At 42.5% G+C, this 18,229-nt stretch overlaps 1 protein-coding gene across 11 annotated transcripts in view; it reads right to left on the bottom strand.

Moving 5' to 3' along the window:
- The window catches only part of LOC135241391 (B-cell CLL/lymphoma 9 protein-like), a 58,645-nt gene that overhangs the window by 10,712 nt on the left and 29,704 nt on the right, over window positions 1-18,229 (bottom strand). For 5 of the 11 annotated variants that reach the window (XM_064311722.1, XM_064311719.1, XM_064311724.1 and 2 more), the window contains 5 exons: window positions 12,873-13,060; window positions 6,021-6,101; window positions 2,011-2,261; window positions 1,345-1,733; window positions 132-239 (listed from right to left, as the gene is read on the bottom strand). In XM_064311722.1, the coding sequence (XP_064167792.1) occupies window positions 132-239; window positions 1,345-1,733; window positions 2,011-2,231 (718 nt within the window). In that variant the 5' untranslated portion in view covers window positions 2,232-2,261; window positions 6,021-6,101; window positions 12,873-13,060. The other 6 variants (XM_064311720.1, XM_064311721.1, XM_064311728.1 and 3 more) reach the window with 6 other exon arrangements.

Raw genomic sequence — 18,229 nt, forward strand, 5'->3', positions numbered from 1 at the left:
GGGGGGGGGGGAATCTTCCCAGTTTCCACAAATAACCCAAAACCAACAAGAAAGCAGTCAATTAAATAAAAACCTAATGAAGCTGAAACTAAAAGGCATCAGTAGTGTCCAGCAGTGTCCTCCCCACTTACTGAAAAAATGCGGGTCATCCTCCTCACTCTCGCCTCCTGAGCACCAGTCCGCCCCGCTGTAGGGCTGCCGTCGCTCGGCAACACACATCCGCTTCACTCTGGAGGAGTCTGGGAGAGAAAGACACAAGGGTCACACAGAGCCGGGGCCCATCCATGAACAGCAGGGCCCGTTCGTTAGCAGGTGCCTATTAGCGACACCAGGGTGACACCAGGGTGCAATCTTTGCATTTTGCTTCCTATATATGTAGTAGCTCTGCGCTTCACCCACAGATTTTTCACATTTATGGCCGAGGAGTATTTTATTCAGTATTTCATTTCAGACTAAAAGAAAACTCTGACAAATTACTGACAAATTACAAGGTTTCCTCTGACAGGCGACACTCAAAAAATACTTCCCATGTCAAGTACACACCCAAACAGCTCACTGTCTGGCCTTATCTCTCAGCATTTGGAAAACCTTAGAGGGAGGTTTAAACGTTTAACTTTCCAACTGTCTTATGCACAGTTTGAGCATGCATGTCGAGGGGTAGGGGGCTGCAGGGTGCTTATTTTTTATGTTCTTGAGAGTGGTGTGCCATGGCATTCTGTAAAATTTGGAGTGTGCCGCAGAAGGAAAAAGGTTGGGAAGCACAGAAGTAGTGTTTCACTGTTTCCCTGGAAACTCAATGGCAATCCCCATATGGATGCATGGAGGCTGCCTCTGAGCATCTCCTTAGTTACAAGAGAAAATACACTCACAGCCGGCACTGGAACAAACAGGCCCAGAGTGCAACCACCCTTTTAACCGTCAATCCTCTATAACTTGCACTGTGCTCTGCTGAGAGCAAACATTTTCATCAAATGACTGCATGATTGGCTCTTCCACTACCAAGCTGAATCAATTTTTGTTCAATCAAATGAATTTATGGGATAATGTCCTCCGGTGCACAAAATGACTATACCTTAGTGCCACAACCGTAATCACCAACACCAGCAATCACCAACTGAAAGACTGTGAGTTCCTTATGACAATGTGGCCCTGTGACAAACAGCAATGGCTCTGGAGCTCCGCACAAAGCTAGCGCTGTGGAACACTCGCGCATTCCTTTGCAATTGTATTCCTTTGCAATAATCGCTATGCCAGTTTGGGTTGGCATGTATGAAAATGTCAGTGTGAGTCCGAAGGCTTGTAGACAGAGGCCTACAGCATGTACTCTCTGGAATGGTGACTCACCTTTCTGGTCAGGCTCATTGCAAGGCGTCCCTGTGTCCCTTGGCTCAAAGGATTCCACAGAAGTACTCCTTTCTCTCTTGACTTTGCCTTTAGCACCACTGCCTGAATTAAGGCCTTTAGTCCCAGTTGCTGAATTCAGGCCTTTAGCCCCACTGGCTGAATTAAGGCCTTGCCCATTTTTTAGAGCCAGGTTGCCTGCTGTGGCTTGAGGTCCTTTGGGGGCATGGCTACCACTCAGCGTCTTGGAGTCGCAAGGCGAAGGCTGTGATTGGCTACCAGAGCCCCCTTGCTTCCCCTGATTGGGCAGTTTAGAGTCCATCTGGGCAGCACTGGAAGGGGACATCACAGGGGGTGACCGCACCATAGCCTCCTGCTTGGATTTTGGGCTGCTGTCAGAGTGGAAAGAGAAAATAATATGAGAAGGCACTTTATTGAAAGACCCTAAAAATGAACATAGCCCATGTACACTCAAAATCCTCCTGTCAACAGCAGAAGTTACCAAACACAAGTATGAATACAAAAATCACACATGCACCTTTACACTGACACACACAAAAGTACAGAGGTCTTCACAACCAACATGCTTGGCATCACATTTTTTTTTGTCTCACACTTTGAAATGCAGGGTTTGATTGGCTGCATTATGTCCGGCAGTAAAAGACTAACCTCTGAGAGTTTTCCGACGGTGAGTTTCTCACTTTGGGATTGCTGGAATGCATTGAGGGAGATCCCAAGGAGGCAGAGGGTGGAGTCAGGTGGCTGGGCGGGGCTGTGGGCGGGGCCCTGGTGCGGGAGCTCCGGTCGGCCGGCGCGTCCTCACTCTTCGTGCGCTCTTTCCTGGTGAAGTGTGCTGCCACTGCTGCTCTCTCCTCCTGCACCTCCAGCATTCTCCCCAGAGCTCACAGCCCGCGGGCACACTGCAAACACAAGGACAATCTTCACCCAACGCAAATAAACCATGACACACACAGCAGTCTCAGTACATGGGACAGTTTGCTAGGTCATTGGCTTGGATTGTACTTCATTGATCGTGAGTGTGCTACGTCATCTCAAACTAACTGGGGTGTTTGTGAACTAGCAAAGCACTTTAGCTGTCCAGCTAACTAGCACACGACAGAGAATGGATCGCAAGTGAATTTCTTGACACCGGCCAAGACTCAAGGACAATCAAACTGTCTGACTGGCTGATCGCAGGGTATGACATAAAAAGTTCATTCCAGAATGTTTGTGAAACAGCTGTTGATTATTTTGCTCCAAATAAAGTGGTGTACTTGAATGGTTTAGCTACTTCCTTTTGTGGTAAAAGAACAGCACAGAATTGTTTGAATTGAACACAGCACGCAGCTTGGCTAGGTAATGTAAATAGGCCCTTTATAAAATAGGACAAAATGTATGTATCAGGGATGTGATCAGGATAACATGAAAAAGTCAAGCGACCGTGAAGGGGACTACGGTGTTCAGAAAAGCAGTATTTTCCAGATGGGAATTGTCAGAGAGAAAAATCAGCTGTAGGAAGTGATAGTATCTCAAAGCCATTGTGCTACAAACTAAATATTTTGGCAAAAATATTTTTTTAAAAGCTTGATCAGTAGCTAATTAGGTTACTACAGCAAGACGCAAACAGGCTGCTAGCTAGCTAGCTATAAATTAGTAGCAAACTACCTAGCAACCGCATTTCCCCATAGGCACAACGCCTGGCATGGATGTAGCCAGAATAAGATCCAGAAAAATGAAACTGCTTAAGCTCATAAATTAAGACAATGCTCTGTTTGAGCTTCTCAACAGGTATAGAGGAGTGAGAAAGAGTGTGAACAGGTACTATTCATTTAAAATTAATTACCCCTGAACAAGCCACTAATAAGTTTTAGCTGTGATATGACCTTCATCCAGGATGCGAGAGAGTGAGAGATAAAGAAATTTGACATTTTATCTCACCATCCAGCCTCGCTGACAACAACGCATAAGGATAGTTACCATGGTAATGGCAGCTGTGTCTGAATGTGGATGCCAGGGAATGAGTCAGTGTAACAACCTGTCTCTCACACACAGACACACACACACTATACACAACTAACCCCAAGCACAGAGCATAAGCCTCTAACACCAGCCTCACTGACCAGACTTTTCTACGTTCTAATGGATATAAACCCTGTGACAATGTGTTTGAAGCACAAACTCCTGAACTGCAGGGAGAAGCAAAGCTGATTGCTTGTCAACAATGTAATACGATGAATCACAATTGGGGGGCAGTAAATTCAGAGCAGGTACACCAGTAGTCTGACTTAGAACATTGCCACTGAGAAAACAAATCAATTGGGGGCTGAGCTGCACTAATGTAACATTTATTAAGCCAAAATGTCATGCAGATTGTAGAAATAGAGGTATCATACAATGCCATTTCATACACAGGAACCCAACAACACAATCTATACCTGAAAACAGCCACAACTTCATGCAAGAAAATAGCTGGTATGTTCACTAAAGGAAATATGACATGGATAATGTTTCAGTAAAATTGCAGCAACATTGATTTAAGGTTTAGGCCTATTACAAAAGCAGTAAGTTCAGAAAACTGAAACGGTTATTCTAAATATTAGACCACTGTGTAAAAAAATAAAAGAGCTCAAATTGTTGCTCATTTGCCACAACGGTCCATGATGTGGTACTGCTCCAATTTTCCAATCAATATCTTTGCAATGACTGTCGTATTGTCCTTTTGCATTCAAACACTTCACTTGATCTTCTGTGACTGATAACAAAGGACAGATTACCAAATCCACTTTTGACCAATTTCATTGCAAATTAGATTTCAAACAGCAAACCATGGGCCACCATTTGGTAAATCAAACTTATGAATAGCTTTTGTGAGAACCAAGCTAAGTGGCTACATTGACAGCAATTGACAGTCACTGCCCAAACCGTGAGCGAACACAAGTGCCAAAGAATGATCCTACAGTTCTGAAAGTAATCAGAAACTAGCCGAGGGTGGGGTTCCCATTTGAAAATGAGCCTGTATTAAAGCTAACCCCGACCACATTATCCTAATGCTAGCCCCCAACACAGACCACCACCCTCAGGCTAATACTACATACAGCACAGACCAATATGCTAATGCTAACCCTACATCCAGACAAGAGCATTGGCAAGAAGTCCAAACTAAATGCCTTTTGAATATACAGTAAAGAAAAGATAATCTTCCCTGTATTCTAAGATCGTTCGACAGGGCAAAGCCCCATGCGGATGAAGTGTTACGAATTCTCACACCCTCACAAACACACAGACAAATCCCACAGAATTAAAACAAAGATGCGCAACTGAACTCACCACCCAACAAGAGATGCTGCACCTACAGAAAAAGCATCACAGATCTTCACAGTACAGGTGACAGGCGACACTCTAAAAGGTACTCAAACACCAGCTCCAATGCAATGGCAAATATTGAGTACAAACAGCAGATTTATTTATAGTCATATTTCACCTGTAAACCTGTCGGACCAGGCAAATGTTAGCGATAGAAGGGAGGAGGGAAGAAAGTGCTACTCTATACAGAGTTTAGTTTTACTGTAAGGCCATAACAGGAGACCTGAGCCACTCGTGCACACTATAGCCGCCCCTACCACAAGGACACATTCCCAGCAGCTATCCTTATGAGTCAGTAATATGAAATATTTAAAAATATATATGTTTACATTACTCAGGCACACCTCAAAATGACCTCACTCAAGTACAGCACAGAAAACTCCATATAAAATGGACAGGTTTTTATTAACTTCATAATCAATATCACACCCCTAAAGTTGTTTGTTGTTTTATGATCATTTACTTCATAGTGTACTTCATCTCTGGACCAAAAATAATTTTTGTTTCTCCATCAATATAATTCAGTCAGCCCTAAATATGTATTTATCTTGCTGAAATAACAAAAAAAATTAATGCAAAAAATGCAAGCAAACAAAGCCACTTGTATTGTTCATTCTAAATGTTTATGCCTTACCCACAATTCTCTAGTCACTGGCTCTATCTTACCCAGAAACCTCCGCTACCTTACGGACAATTCTCCAGCCCCCTTTAAACTCAGAACTACTTAGGACCAGCCACCACCACCTCCCACTCTCCGACACTGGAACTCCACCTATTCTAGGCCATTCTCAAATGATCACAATTCATATTTCTGTCTTACAAAATAAATGCAAACAAATGTGAAAACCAATGGTCCCACAGCTTAGGACCGCACCATATTGTAAACATCGCATGAGCATGCAGGAACACAAAATCATGAAAATAATCTCTGATGTTGGGCCCTTGCTTTTTCCCCTAACGATTCCTACTGAATACTTTCAACATACTTTAACATGAGCTCCTTCTCCTCCTGAATGTCAGTCATTTCAAATATTTACCCTGAATGTTTCAACTGTTCTGCATTGTCAAAAACCATCCCCATTGTTTACTGCTCTCACCAACAGAAGGCCTGGTTTTTTAAGCTGTTGCTGCTGTATTTCTGAAGTGAACACAGAAGCCTGGGCAGGTTCGTGGTTGGGACTCCAGGGGTTGAGACTTAGGCTATATTCATACCAAAGGGGTCTGAGAAATATACTGAAACACTCCACAGGACTCAAAGTTACTCTCACAATGGGCTGACATGGGACTATTTGCAGCCAGTTCCTTTCAGCACTTACCATGTCCCTCTGTGTCACGATATAGCTGTCGCCATCCCTGTCTCTGCACTGTAACGGGACGGACGAATGAAACTCCGAAACCTGGCGGGGAACAGAGAAACACATCACAAACAGACTCACATCTCCTCTTACTCCAGCCCACATCAGTCACCACCCCTTATGCCAGTAGAAATCTGCAGCTGGCAGTAAGGCCAGCCTGCAGTATCTCCTAGAGGAAGAGATTCAGGAACAATTTGCATGGGACACAGGTTGCAATGCTGCATATTCCATGTACATATTTTATGCAAATCCAAAAACTTGACATTTGTATTTTTGACTAGCTCTCCCCTTAGTAATAGTGTGCTTTTAAAAATATACATTTTTGTGCAATGAAGGACATTTTCACATTTCTGAGGACCTACTGGCTCTACTATGGCTGGTCTGGGGGCATTTGGGGTTCCTGCTTCGTGGTCGTGCTAGCCCACTAATTGCAACGCAGGACGTTTCAAAATCTGAATTTTACACATTCACCGAATTCAGTTGGCACTTAGCGCTCCAAACAGCCCTAAACTCAGTGTTAGCGCTTAGTGCTCCATACAGCCCTAACCTCAGTGACATGGGGTCAGCACAGCCACTGTACATAGTGGCACTGTCAGAAAGCATGCTGGGACTGATACACACAACCAGACATGCTGCTCTGAGGGGAGGGAAGGCTCCCCTTCCTAAATACTCAGCATAGACTCACCTTTCACCTGGGGAGATGATCTACTTGTCTACGGTCAGACTTGAACACCTATTACTGCCCAGAAGATCATGTGAATTGTGGGTCATCTCTCAATCTACAGCACTTCACATCTAGTTACCAGTGTGTGTTGGGAGTTTATTTTGCATAGAGCCCTCAATTGTAATGCTGCTATATTTCATTTTGTCACCTGATGTCAGTGGTGTGGTTGCTCAGTGATTCCCCACTGTGAGGAAATACATACATTCTTGAGAAGGTCGTAGTGCACGTTGTGAGAAAATTCCACATCAATAAATACAGAATGAAAACTTGCACACTCATTCTCCAAAGTGATATTTTATTTAACCACGTGGCAGTTAGTGTTTTGAGCCATAGGTCTGGCCTGAAGCATAAGTGTGCCACGTGGAAGTGTGCCACGATAAGCATTTTCATTCTGGATTTAGGCTTCTTCTTCACCACAGCTGGTCCAGACGTAAACTGGGGTTTACGCACTTCAGCTTTGGCTCAAAATAGTTACAAATAAGAAAAGAATTTCTCCATCTTATAGCTCCCCACCTCTGACGGGCTCTTCTCTTCCTTCCCTACTGTTTTTCTCTCTTTCCAGTGGATCATCTGAATAATATCACATCTGTATTAGGATCCATTTCTCTGCCGCTTGCCGACTCCAGGGATCCCAGCCCCAAACAGAGAGACTGGAGCTGGAGTCAGCTGGACCTGGACCGGTTCGCTCTGTGTTACAGCAGATCACAACCAGTCCCAAACCTCTATTCCTATGGAAACAGGTCTGCTCTGCTGGACCACTGTTGCATTTTCCCTGTTGCTACAGTAATTTGGTTTCCACTGAACTAATCTGCCTGTGGTTTAACTGCAGCCTGGACAACTCTGTTTAAGTGAACACTGCATATTCCTGCAAGTCAGGTTTCCCCTCGTACAGAAAAGGAACCTGTCACTCATCTGACCTGATCGACCATCAGCTGGGTGGTGTTAAGCCTGGTCATTCTGCAGTCACAGCTACAGTCCAAACTACACTTACCAATTAACTGCACCTTCAAACACAACTCAAAACGTCAACGAGGCGAGTACTTCACTCACCACACAATTAATAACCCGAGGCCCAACCCCCCCATCCCTCGCCCTCACTGCACACGTTCACATTTGGCATGGCCGTGGCCCTCAAACACGCAGAATCTGGTACAAGCAGGAAGTCGCATTACTCTGCCACTGGGTTTCAGCACCTCAGAAACATGTAGCCAGGGCCCATTCGAAGGAGAAGGAGGAGGAAAAATGGCTAAAAAACAGACAAAAAGAGAGGGACAGTAACTGGGCCCAGATGAGGAGTGGCGATCAGGCAGGGACAGGTGAGAGCCTGAACATACGGCTAAATCTCTATTTCTATATGAGGTACATGGTCACACATTTTCTAAATACAGAAAAACTCTTCATTACAGGTAAGAGAACACACTACACATGTTCACCTACTGCTGTACACGACAGGAAGAAGCATTTAATTTTTCTGCACAAATGTTTAATGATTGTGAAATCAGACTGAACACATTACTGCCTCAACCTGGTAGAGCAAACATACACCAAAACCCTGAGCTGAGCCACACAGGCATTTGCCTATGCATGAGCACACTTCACGCACAGGAAAATCTACTCAATTAATCAACATGTTCTGTCACAACAATTTGCAGAAACTGCCATTTTACTTGGTACGCGCTCCAATCAGACGTACTAACCGAGCACTCAATTCCACCCACCTTAACGGCTGAGGCCATTCCGGAAAACTGCTAGTGGGGTTCTCTACAGCAGGCCTGCAGCAAACACTGCCCCCAACACGGCCAAATGGCCACTTTCTGCCACCTTGCAGAGTGGAATGGAGGATAAATGGTCTTAATGTATCCACAGGTTTCCCCAAGGCAAGTAACCCTCTGAAGGAGACCCCTCGTCACTTCATGCTGCAGTTACCTGCATTTTAACAACCTCCATCTGAAGACGGTCAATGTAGAATTAGTCTGAGTGAAAAGCTTCATTACTCTGGGGCACAGCTACTGTGACAGAGGCACACAGCTCTCATCTGTGCGTCGCACAATCAGGCCACATCGTACCACTGCAAGGGGAACTGGGTCAATAACACAGAGCCATTTAAAACCGGTCATTACTGCCCTCTTCTCTCTACAGTCCTGTCCTCCAGGATGTACTGTATGAAAATAGCAAGTGTACACCTGCACTCTTTCACAGCTTGTTACACAATTAGGCCTGGCTCTTGAGTCCTTGTTACTTGAGTGTTGAGTGGATTTCTACTACAAAAAGGAAAATTTCACTAAAACCTGAGGCATGCAAGAGTCATTTGGCCACTCGGGGCAGGAGAAAATTTGAATCTCTGTCTAAATTCAAATAAGACTGATATCTACGGAGTAAAGCAGGCCTAACCCTAACCATCATCTAACAAAAAAAAGCTTCTGTGAGTTAGACATACGTAAGTTCAGAGAGATCAACAAGTTCAATTTTCAAACTATTTACATTTAAATTAATTTTGACATTTAAATAATTTTTAATTTCATCTCAAAGTCCCTGGATAAGAGACAGGTACAAAACCCAAAGACCAAAGAAGGCAAAGACCCGCTGACATCCAGTGACCAGCGATGACCACAATGACTCAAACAAAATAATTTATTGACGCAAGATATTCCAGAATCAGAAGGCAGTTTCGTCGGTCAGGCTGTAGATTTATGAAGCACACTGCATACGCCTACGACCTTTACTATGGAGTCGGAGCCAATAACTGCCTATATTCAACAAAAGCCTCCGCGACTCCTGAGGTCTAGCAGTATGTCACTTCAGGCAGTCATTTCTGACTGGCATCAATTCAAACTTTGAACAAATGGGACTTCAGTACCATCAGAATCCATGGAACAGAAAAGGAGAAATACAAACCCAAAACTGGAAAAGTCTGGAAACTGTCTTGGGTTCGTTCATGTTGCCATCACTTTTCCTACCACAAGGTTCACTCCAGCCTGCTGTCAGAGCCCATTCAGCGGGCAAGGGGATACCGATAAGACTCATTCCTTTAACTTGACTGGCAATCGTGTGAAAATATGAACTCCAAAGCCAATCTTTAATGAGGTCTGAGACTATGCAGCTGAGGTATGCATACAGATTCTGCGAGAATGATGAAATAGGCACTCCCGAGACGACTCCACCACCCAACGGGTTTCAACTCAGCACTTTTCTCTTTCATCTACATTAAAATACAGTGGAAAACTACAGTAAGCAACTTTTGAGATAATACATCATTACCACATGACAAGCTATACATCATTACCACATGGCAAGCTAGTCAATCAATGAGCTGATATTTACCAGAAAACAACCGTTTGCCACTCATGGTCAAAACAGTGACCTCAACCAGAAGACAGGCTTGGGGGGGGGGGGGGGTCCTGAGATTCTATGCATATTGGAAATCCACAGATGGCATGCATCACAGAATCCTTATCATGGCGAAGGTCCAGCGAACAAAATCCAAAAAACATGCCAACTAAGAGAACCATTGATGCTATGTCCATTGTTTACTTGGCAATTATCCAGAGAAAATATAATAGTTGTTTGTTTCGCTATTGCATACACACCGACATTACTTTGGTTTATATATACTCCGGAAGATGATGAGTCTACCAACAAGGTTCTCTGAGCAGCACTGACCACAGTCCCTCAGTATAGGGATAGTAAATAAAATATGTTAACTTAAATAGCTATATGACCTTGTGAGCTACAATGATGAGACAAGGACATGGAGTATGTTCATAAAATGATGCAGAGACACAATTATCATATCCATCGGTTTCAAGGCCAGCTTGAACAAGTGCCATACATACATACTAACCCTGATATCTTGAAAGCAGTACTCGCTGCAGTAACAGATGGCATGTAAGAGCGTCAGAGTGTAGCAGTGGACCTCTGAAGCAGGAATAAAAGCAGCATCAAGCACACCTTCAGGAATTCAATGAAAATGTAAACTGCCATGCTGAATGGTCCACAGCGGAATATGGCTAGTGATAAAACGCTATGAGCTCCTCCCCTCTCTTCCTGTCCGTCTGCCCTGAATCCACCCCTTTGGTCAACCTGCCTGTCATGGTCCTGCCTTACTACTCAGTCTGCCTGCCTTGGTCCCAAATCATTCTCTCTGCCCAGGCTCCACCCCTCTCTCCATCTGCTCAGGTTGTGCTCCACATTACATATAAATGCAGAGGAAGGGGTGGGTGCATCAAACACCACCTGTCCTTCTGCCCAGTTTTCTGACACAAATGCACACACACAGTGCACACCACAAACAGAGAGCACATTTGTACTTTAAGGCTATGCTCACACAACACATACTGCACATGCAAGCACACACGGACACACACTGAAATACACATTCCACAAGCACAAATTGACAAACACTATTTTAAGGTACCAATATGTTTTTGGACTTATCAGGTTGTTTATCACAAGAGTAAGACATGTTGTATTTCATAAACTAATAATCAATTTCCATTCTATTTAAAAAGGGTTAACCAATTAAGAACAACATTTCATCTCTGCAGCTCATTGATGAAAAATCAACCTCTAAACCCTTTGCAAAGGTTACAGACCATCTCTTCTTCACCCACTCATACAGGAGTTGACACAACTGCACTTTACAAATCATGTTTAATCATGTTCAATTCCCTTAAAAACTAAATTAGATGCACATGCATACACACTGAAAACAGCTGCACGATTACAATGAATTTCCTAGTAAAAAAACTATTTAATTTAATACTATAATAATGATGTTCTTTATGAAACCCAAGTCAAATAAACTTGAAGGCCGGCACTTTCATGCAACTGATGCATTCCATAGATACTCACAATCACGAAAGCATTAAAGACAAATAAAGTTACCAAACAAATGAATCATTTCTACGAATGCCTTCTTCAGGTCCAGCACGTGACTTGGTGACCTATTTGGTACCAATATTACAATAATTCTGTCTCATTAGCTGGTCTGTATTCCACCTTCCTTTTCATAATTCAATCACCTTCTTTCAGTTGACAACGTGTTGCATCGAAGGTGACAACTACTGTATAAAGAGCTCCCACTGTCATGACAATGACTCAAACTAATGTTTGGGATGTAGTACGCTTGCAGAATCTCAGATGTTTCCCAGTAACACCCAAAATCTAAATCCAGGCTAGGATGACTGTCCTAATTCAAACACCACTAACTCCACATTAGCTGCAATGTCACGGCACAAAACCACTTATAAATGTGTGTCTATATGCTTCAGCTCCATCGAAACAACACAGCCAGCCGCCCTTAGACTTTGCTACCTTTTGTGGGATTTCTGAATAGTGGACCACAATTTGAACATGAGGTTAAATAAACTGAAATCTGAGGCAGAGTAAAACATTTTAACTTCACAGAGTAAAAATAAAACTCTCAGCTCTGCATCAACATGAATTATGCCCCTTCAGTGTCCTCTTTCCTTCATGGATCAAATACAGGACATAAACAGTCACCTCCCACTCTCATTTTCTTTGTACAAGTAATTTTTCTTACGCTTTACACATTTCCCATTCATAGTGTTGGATATTTACTGAAGAGATTTTGGCTGAACATAATCCTTGGCTAAACATGAGGCAGAACATCGCCACAACACAACAGGTGCCTCATAATTCCACAGTCTTGCCTGAAATCTGTTAAAACAGCCACTGGAACAAACTCCCTGGCCTGATTTTTTTATATGAATTTCCTTTCAATCAATTGAGCAGCCAATTGACACCTAGTGCACATTGTGAACATTTCGAGTAATTCCTTAGCCAATAAAAAAAACTTTCACCACTAGTTCTTAAAAAAATAAATTAAAAAAACAACAGACACGGTAGCCCTTCGGGACTGGGTTCTGACCCCTGCGATAAGCCATTCTACAATGGTGAATACTCTCTGCGGTGAATACAGCTTCATACAGACAAATGTTTTTCATGAAACTTTACTGAAGGTTGGTTATCCAAGTACTTATGAAGCAGAAATTGTGGTTACAGAGGATTAACTGCACATATTGGGCCTAAACTCGCATACGTGTGCATATGTGCCTGTCAGTCCTTACCTTGAGCAGCCCCCAGGTCTCACAGACCTAGGCTGTACCTCATCAGGAGAGCAAGCCCACCGGCCCCCTGGGCTATAACCTCACGACCTCTCACCCCCCCAGCAGACAAAGGAAGGCTGTGTTCTGGTCCAGAGTATCCAATCACACAGCTTGTCCTCAGCAGCAGTTCACGCCAGCCAATTGCAAACCTGGAGAGAGAGGGTAATACATGGGGATTAAGGCAGAAGAATATGTAATACCAGCAGAACCATCCCAGGCCTAGTGAAGGAAGAGCTTCATAGCATCTTCTCATAGGCTCAGTGTGTATTTTTATTTAGTTCACTTAATCAAATTAAAACATACAGCTCAATCACAAACAACAGTTTATGAAATTGTTTGACTATGCAAAAAGAATAATAAAAACAACCTACACACTAACACTACAGCCAGTTACGCACTGCTCCAACTACACACTAACTCTACAGCCAATTATGTACTGCTCCAACTACACACTAACACTGCAGCCAGTTACGCACTACTCCAATTACACACTAACTCTACATCCAGTTACACACTGCTCCAACTACACATTAACACTACAGCCAATTATGCACAGTTCCAACTACAAGTTAACTGTACACAGTTACACATGGCCATTCATTATTCTGGGATGTTACTGTCAGTAAATCTAATGAGAGAAAACAACACACGCTAGAGTGTTCAAATTCAGATTCAATACCTGAACCAAACAACTTAGACATGTAATTCAAATTAGTTAACCAATTTCTTGCATTTAGATCATAATCACCCAGAGCAATAAGCATTGGTTTTGTCAAGAAATTAATAAAATGCCACATAAATGTAAATGGGGCCTAAAAGACACCAATAAACCCCTCTACAACAAGCAGAAAGTCAGATGAGCTGCGAATACAGGCCAGTGAGATGTTTTTAAACAGACCGAGTGACAGACATTTGACCCAGGTTCAGGTCTGATTTGGCTGAATGCAGCCTCTATGCTGAGAGACTTATCTAATAAATAAAAAATCTGTCATACAGATCAGACAGCAATCAGAATCATGCAGTGACACTTATTGGAGAAGACCACTCTGGCAGATCAGCAAGTCTATGCATTAGAAGACAGGTCTACAGTAGCTATAACCGTATTTCAGAAGGGATTCAACATTACTACTGCATTACTGAAGGGCGCAACCATAACTGTGCACGACTGAAGGGAGTGACCACAATTGTGTCATACTAATTGGAGCGACCATAACTGCATTTCCATCTGAACCTTCCACCGCCTCATTATGCACCAGGAGATCAACAGGTCCAATACATACACCCAAATGCAATAGTACATTTCACAGCCAAGTTTCCAGGTTGTGGAGTTGCTGGGTGGCTCAGCTCATTAAGGCACTGTTCTCGTGCATGGATAGGCTCCATGGTCTGGCACCAACTCTGGACCATATCAGTGTCGACTGTGGAAAGCAGCCCTACAGGGTGACAGACAGCTGGCACGAGCCTTACCCAGGTACGGGAGGGCTGAACTCAACCAGAATGGCAGTATCTCAGCAGAGCCCGCTGGTCAGTCAAGGCACCTAGAGGCCCACCTGTTCAGCTGTGCCTGAGTGTCTTCCTACAGCTTATGTCTGTGCAAGCCTTGCGAACTGTCGTACCGTAAGAAGCAGCATCTTACATCACATGCTCCAGATTAGCGCACATGCTACTCTGTGCTCTTCCAGCAAGTGGGCATTGTAGCAGAAGGAACTGATGATAAACATGATTGAGCACTCCAAACTGGGAGAAAAATGGGGTAATTATTTTTGTTTAAATTCCAGGTTCTGAAAGACTGCTTCAAATCCATAATAATGATGACTGAAAACAGCCAGCGTGCTCTGGTTTCCAGCTTCATGGTCCTCCTATTATACAGAAGAGCTCAGCAGGAGCTCCAAGCAGAGATCCTGGTTTCAAAGAGGAACGGATCTGCAAGACCAGGGTGGCAGAAGTTTAACCATTACCTGCAAATGTCGCTACTGGTTCAACATCTAAAGAACACCCTCCTCTCAAACCATAATGTCAAGATTAATCACACAGCTAATCAAATAGTCACCAAATAGAGCCTACATTTGTAAGATATGCTGGTTCCCCAACATAATTAGATCTAATTCGTTTTTAGGGTTGGCTAAGGTGGTTATCGAACAAGGATGTGGGATTTTTAAATTTTAACAATTATTTGCAGGAGTCGTTTCCAAAGGAAATTGTACTTTCAGTAAAAAAGGGTGACAAAATGGCTTTCTGTTAGTATATAGGCTACTCGTTTAGAAACTGACCTTAAACTATGATTATATTGGTTTTTGTTTCTTCGACGGGTTTTCCCCTAAAGTAAACAATTGAGGCAAATGCATGAAGACTCAAAGACTTGCTTTGTAAATTAACTCATTTCCAAATGCCTTGTTAGACAAGTTCAACGCAGACGGTTAAAACAACAAACAATAGTGTATGGCTACAGTGGGCAATACGTTCGTATATCAAATTAATTAAACGGTGAAACTCTATGACCACGACGTCTTCACCTCGACATGACTTTTTTTTTTTTTTTTAAACAGCAAATGTCCTACTATAGCCTATTTGCACTCAAGACGAACAGTATTGCAACATGTTAACCCTTTACAATTCTCTTTTCGCCTTCGCTGTTTATTCTTGCTTTGCTTTAATAACTAGCCAAAATCGAACTTCACCAACTTTAAGTTGCACATACTGTAACAGAATACGACCATTAATTGTTCCATCAGCTTCATATAACTGTGGTGCTCAGAGAAAAACTGCCAGAACAATTCAATGGTTAGTGAAACTGAAAAGCTACAACAAAACAAAACAATCCCCCTCAACAAAAGTTTCCGATTCAGTAGAAGTGTGTTGCATTGCTTCCACTCACGTGTACAAACACAACAATGTTTAAAAACAAGGAAGAAACAAAAGACACGGAGCATTCAATGCAAATGTTGATTCTGATAAAGTAAATAAATAAAAATAAATGAATTAGCCTAATTTATAAACACGAATGTAAAACTGCTGCCTTATGCGCAAAGATAATGGCTTTCCCTTGCATATCCTTACAAACATTTGGTAGTCGGGAGTCACTGGAAACATGGCTCAAGCAATCAACATTTCCCCTTCAAAGACTTACATCTGTTTTAGATATCATGTTGAAGACTAAGATTTTTTGGTACAGCGTACGGATTCAAATAGCCACATCGTGAAATATTCTAAACAGTGTAATTTTAAGAATAAATGGCTGCCGTCCCAGGCAGCAAGGCCAAGCGTGTTTACTGCCGGCCAGTAAGCGTCAGGGATAGCAGAAAGTGGATGTACTCTATAGACAAAACTTACCCATTTGTGCCAAATAAATAAACTCCGCATTGCGCGTGGAATATTTTCCATTGCCACAAAAAGATCTTAGGTGCAGATGAGCAATCTTAGCATCACAAATTCCATCCTATCTTTTTTTTAGAAAGATGTGCTTATTCCGCAAACGACACCTTTCGCACAATTATAATCTTGAGGATAATAAAACCTGCAGTAAAATAAACACAAGAAGGGCAGTATGATACGGATCATTTACTATAATTTTCACCAGTGGCAATCCACAATAAAATCTCTGCGCTTTACCAGGATAGGTTAGCCTACACCAAACGGCCAAAAAAATCTCCAAGACGTTTCAAACGTGTGCAACTTTTTTTCCCGTTCTTTCAGAGAAGTTGTTCCTGTTTCGCCAAAGCTTGGGGGGAGGGGAGCGTTTCAGCAGTAAGCTCAGCCAAAGATTAAACAGCATTGACAAAAACTCAAAAGAATTGGGGAACGAAAGCGATGCCGATTCACTGTGGCAGAACACAACGGCAAAATCGTGTAGGTCTGCAAGCTGTACATTTTAAAAGCCTGTGTTCAATTCTCCAGCATTTAATTGTAGGTAAACACGTACCTCATATGCCACTTTTGCTTGGTACGGTAGGCTAATATCATGTATCTCCTGGTGAAGGATTGACAGTGCTATGCTTAATTTCACATAGGCCTACTGTGATTTGTGTGCAGTTTCTCAGTCATCTTAATTTAAATGTAGAAACGAATTACCAATTTGACACATACGTTCTCTGTCCATGAAAAGCAGTGCTTTTTTTCTAGTTTCATTGATGTCATTTACATTAACCAAGACAGCAGTATTTCCACGGGACAGAGTACTTTCAAAAAACAGTGCCCTATATCCTTTCTCCCCTGCTTTTGGTACAACAGAAAATCAGTACACCGGGGTAGACTACCACTGAATTCTTCAAATATCCGTCAGAGAAGCTTTCCCTTGTTCCTTAACGAAGTACAGCAGCTACTTCGCTGCTAGGGTAAGTAGGGGGTAGGTACTAGGTAGTTGTGAAGAGGGAGGAACGATCGCGCTTTCATGAAGGAAGAATCATGCAATGTGCCTCGGAGTTCATAACAGTAATACCTCCGCAGAGTATAATCACCCAAAATGTCTCGGTGCCACAATGAGAACTGGGCACAAATAAAGCCAAAGCATTATTCAACTACGTGAAAATAATTAGGAATTCGTTTTGTTTTGAATACACGGGTTCTTTCTGCAACACACATACCATCTAACGATCCTCGTGTCTCCCCTGTCTAGTTCTGTGTGTTGGTTTAACCCAAATTCTAAGTCGCAATTCTAGGTCAGGTCTGTGCAACGTGTGCCACTGAATATATGAAATGCTTGCAGTCAGTGCCGGAAAATGTGTAATTATATCAAAACGAGAAAGAATGTTGTCGTTACTGGAAATTGATGATACTAATATCACTATTATTTAATTAAAAGCACGAAACAATGCACGATTTTATGTTTTTCCTAACCCTGCAGATCTACAAATATTCTAGCTACATTTAACTGCCTGTAATTTGCAAAAAATAATAAACTGCCAAATCGAATACTGTTATATTGAATTACAGGAAAATTGTGATATTTTAAAATGTTTGTTATAGACACCAGTAGTTGTTTCAGAATTAAATAAAAAGGGGTGATACTGAAATATAATAAAGCCATTTAAACTGTGCACTGTTTCTGCAGCAATAATACAGAACGTCTTTTTCTTATTTTAACTTGAAAAAATCAAGCAATGTTGTCTAAAGAATGGAAATAGTCCAATAAGGCTAATTTATTGTGTGTGTGTGTGTGTGTGTGTGTGCGCGCGCACACACGCAAATGTAGGAGATGTGGTGCCTGTTGCAGGCTGTGCTAGCTGATTGTTGGTTAGCTAGTTCTTAGTTACTTCCAGTAATACTCACAAATCTTATTGGTTCAGTTTGGGGAGATGGTTCAGTTCGGAGAGACTAACAAT

This window comes from Anguilla rostrata, chromosome 15 (assembly GCF_018555375.3).
Source record: "Anguilla rostrata isolate EN2019 chromosome 15, ASM1855537v3, whole genome shotgun sequence".
NCBI classification, from domain to species: Eukaryota; Metazoa; Chordata; class Actinopteri; order Anguilliformes; family Anguillidae; genus Anguilla; species Anguilla rostrata.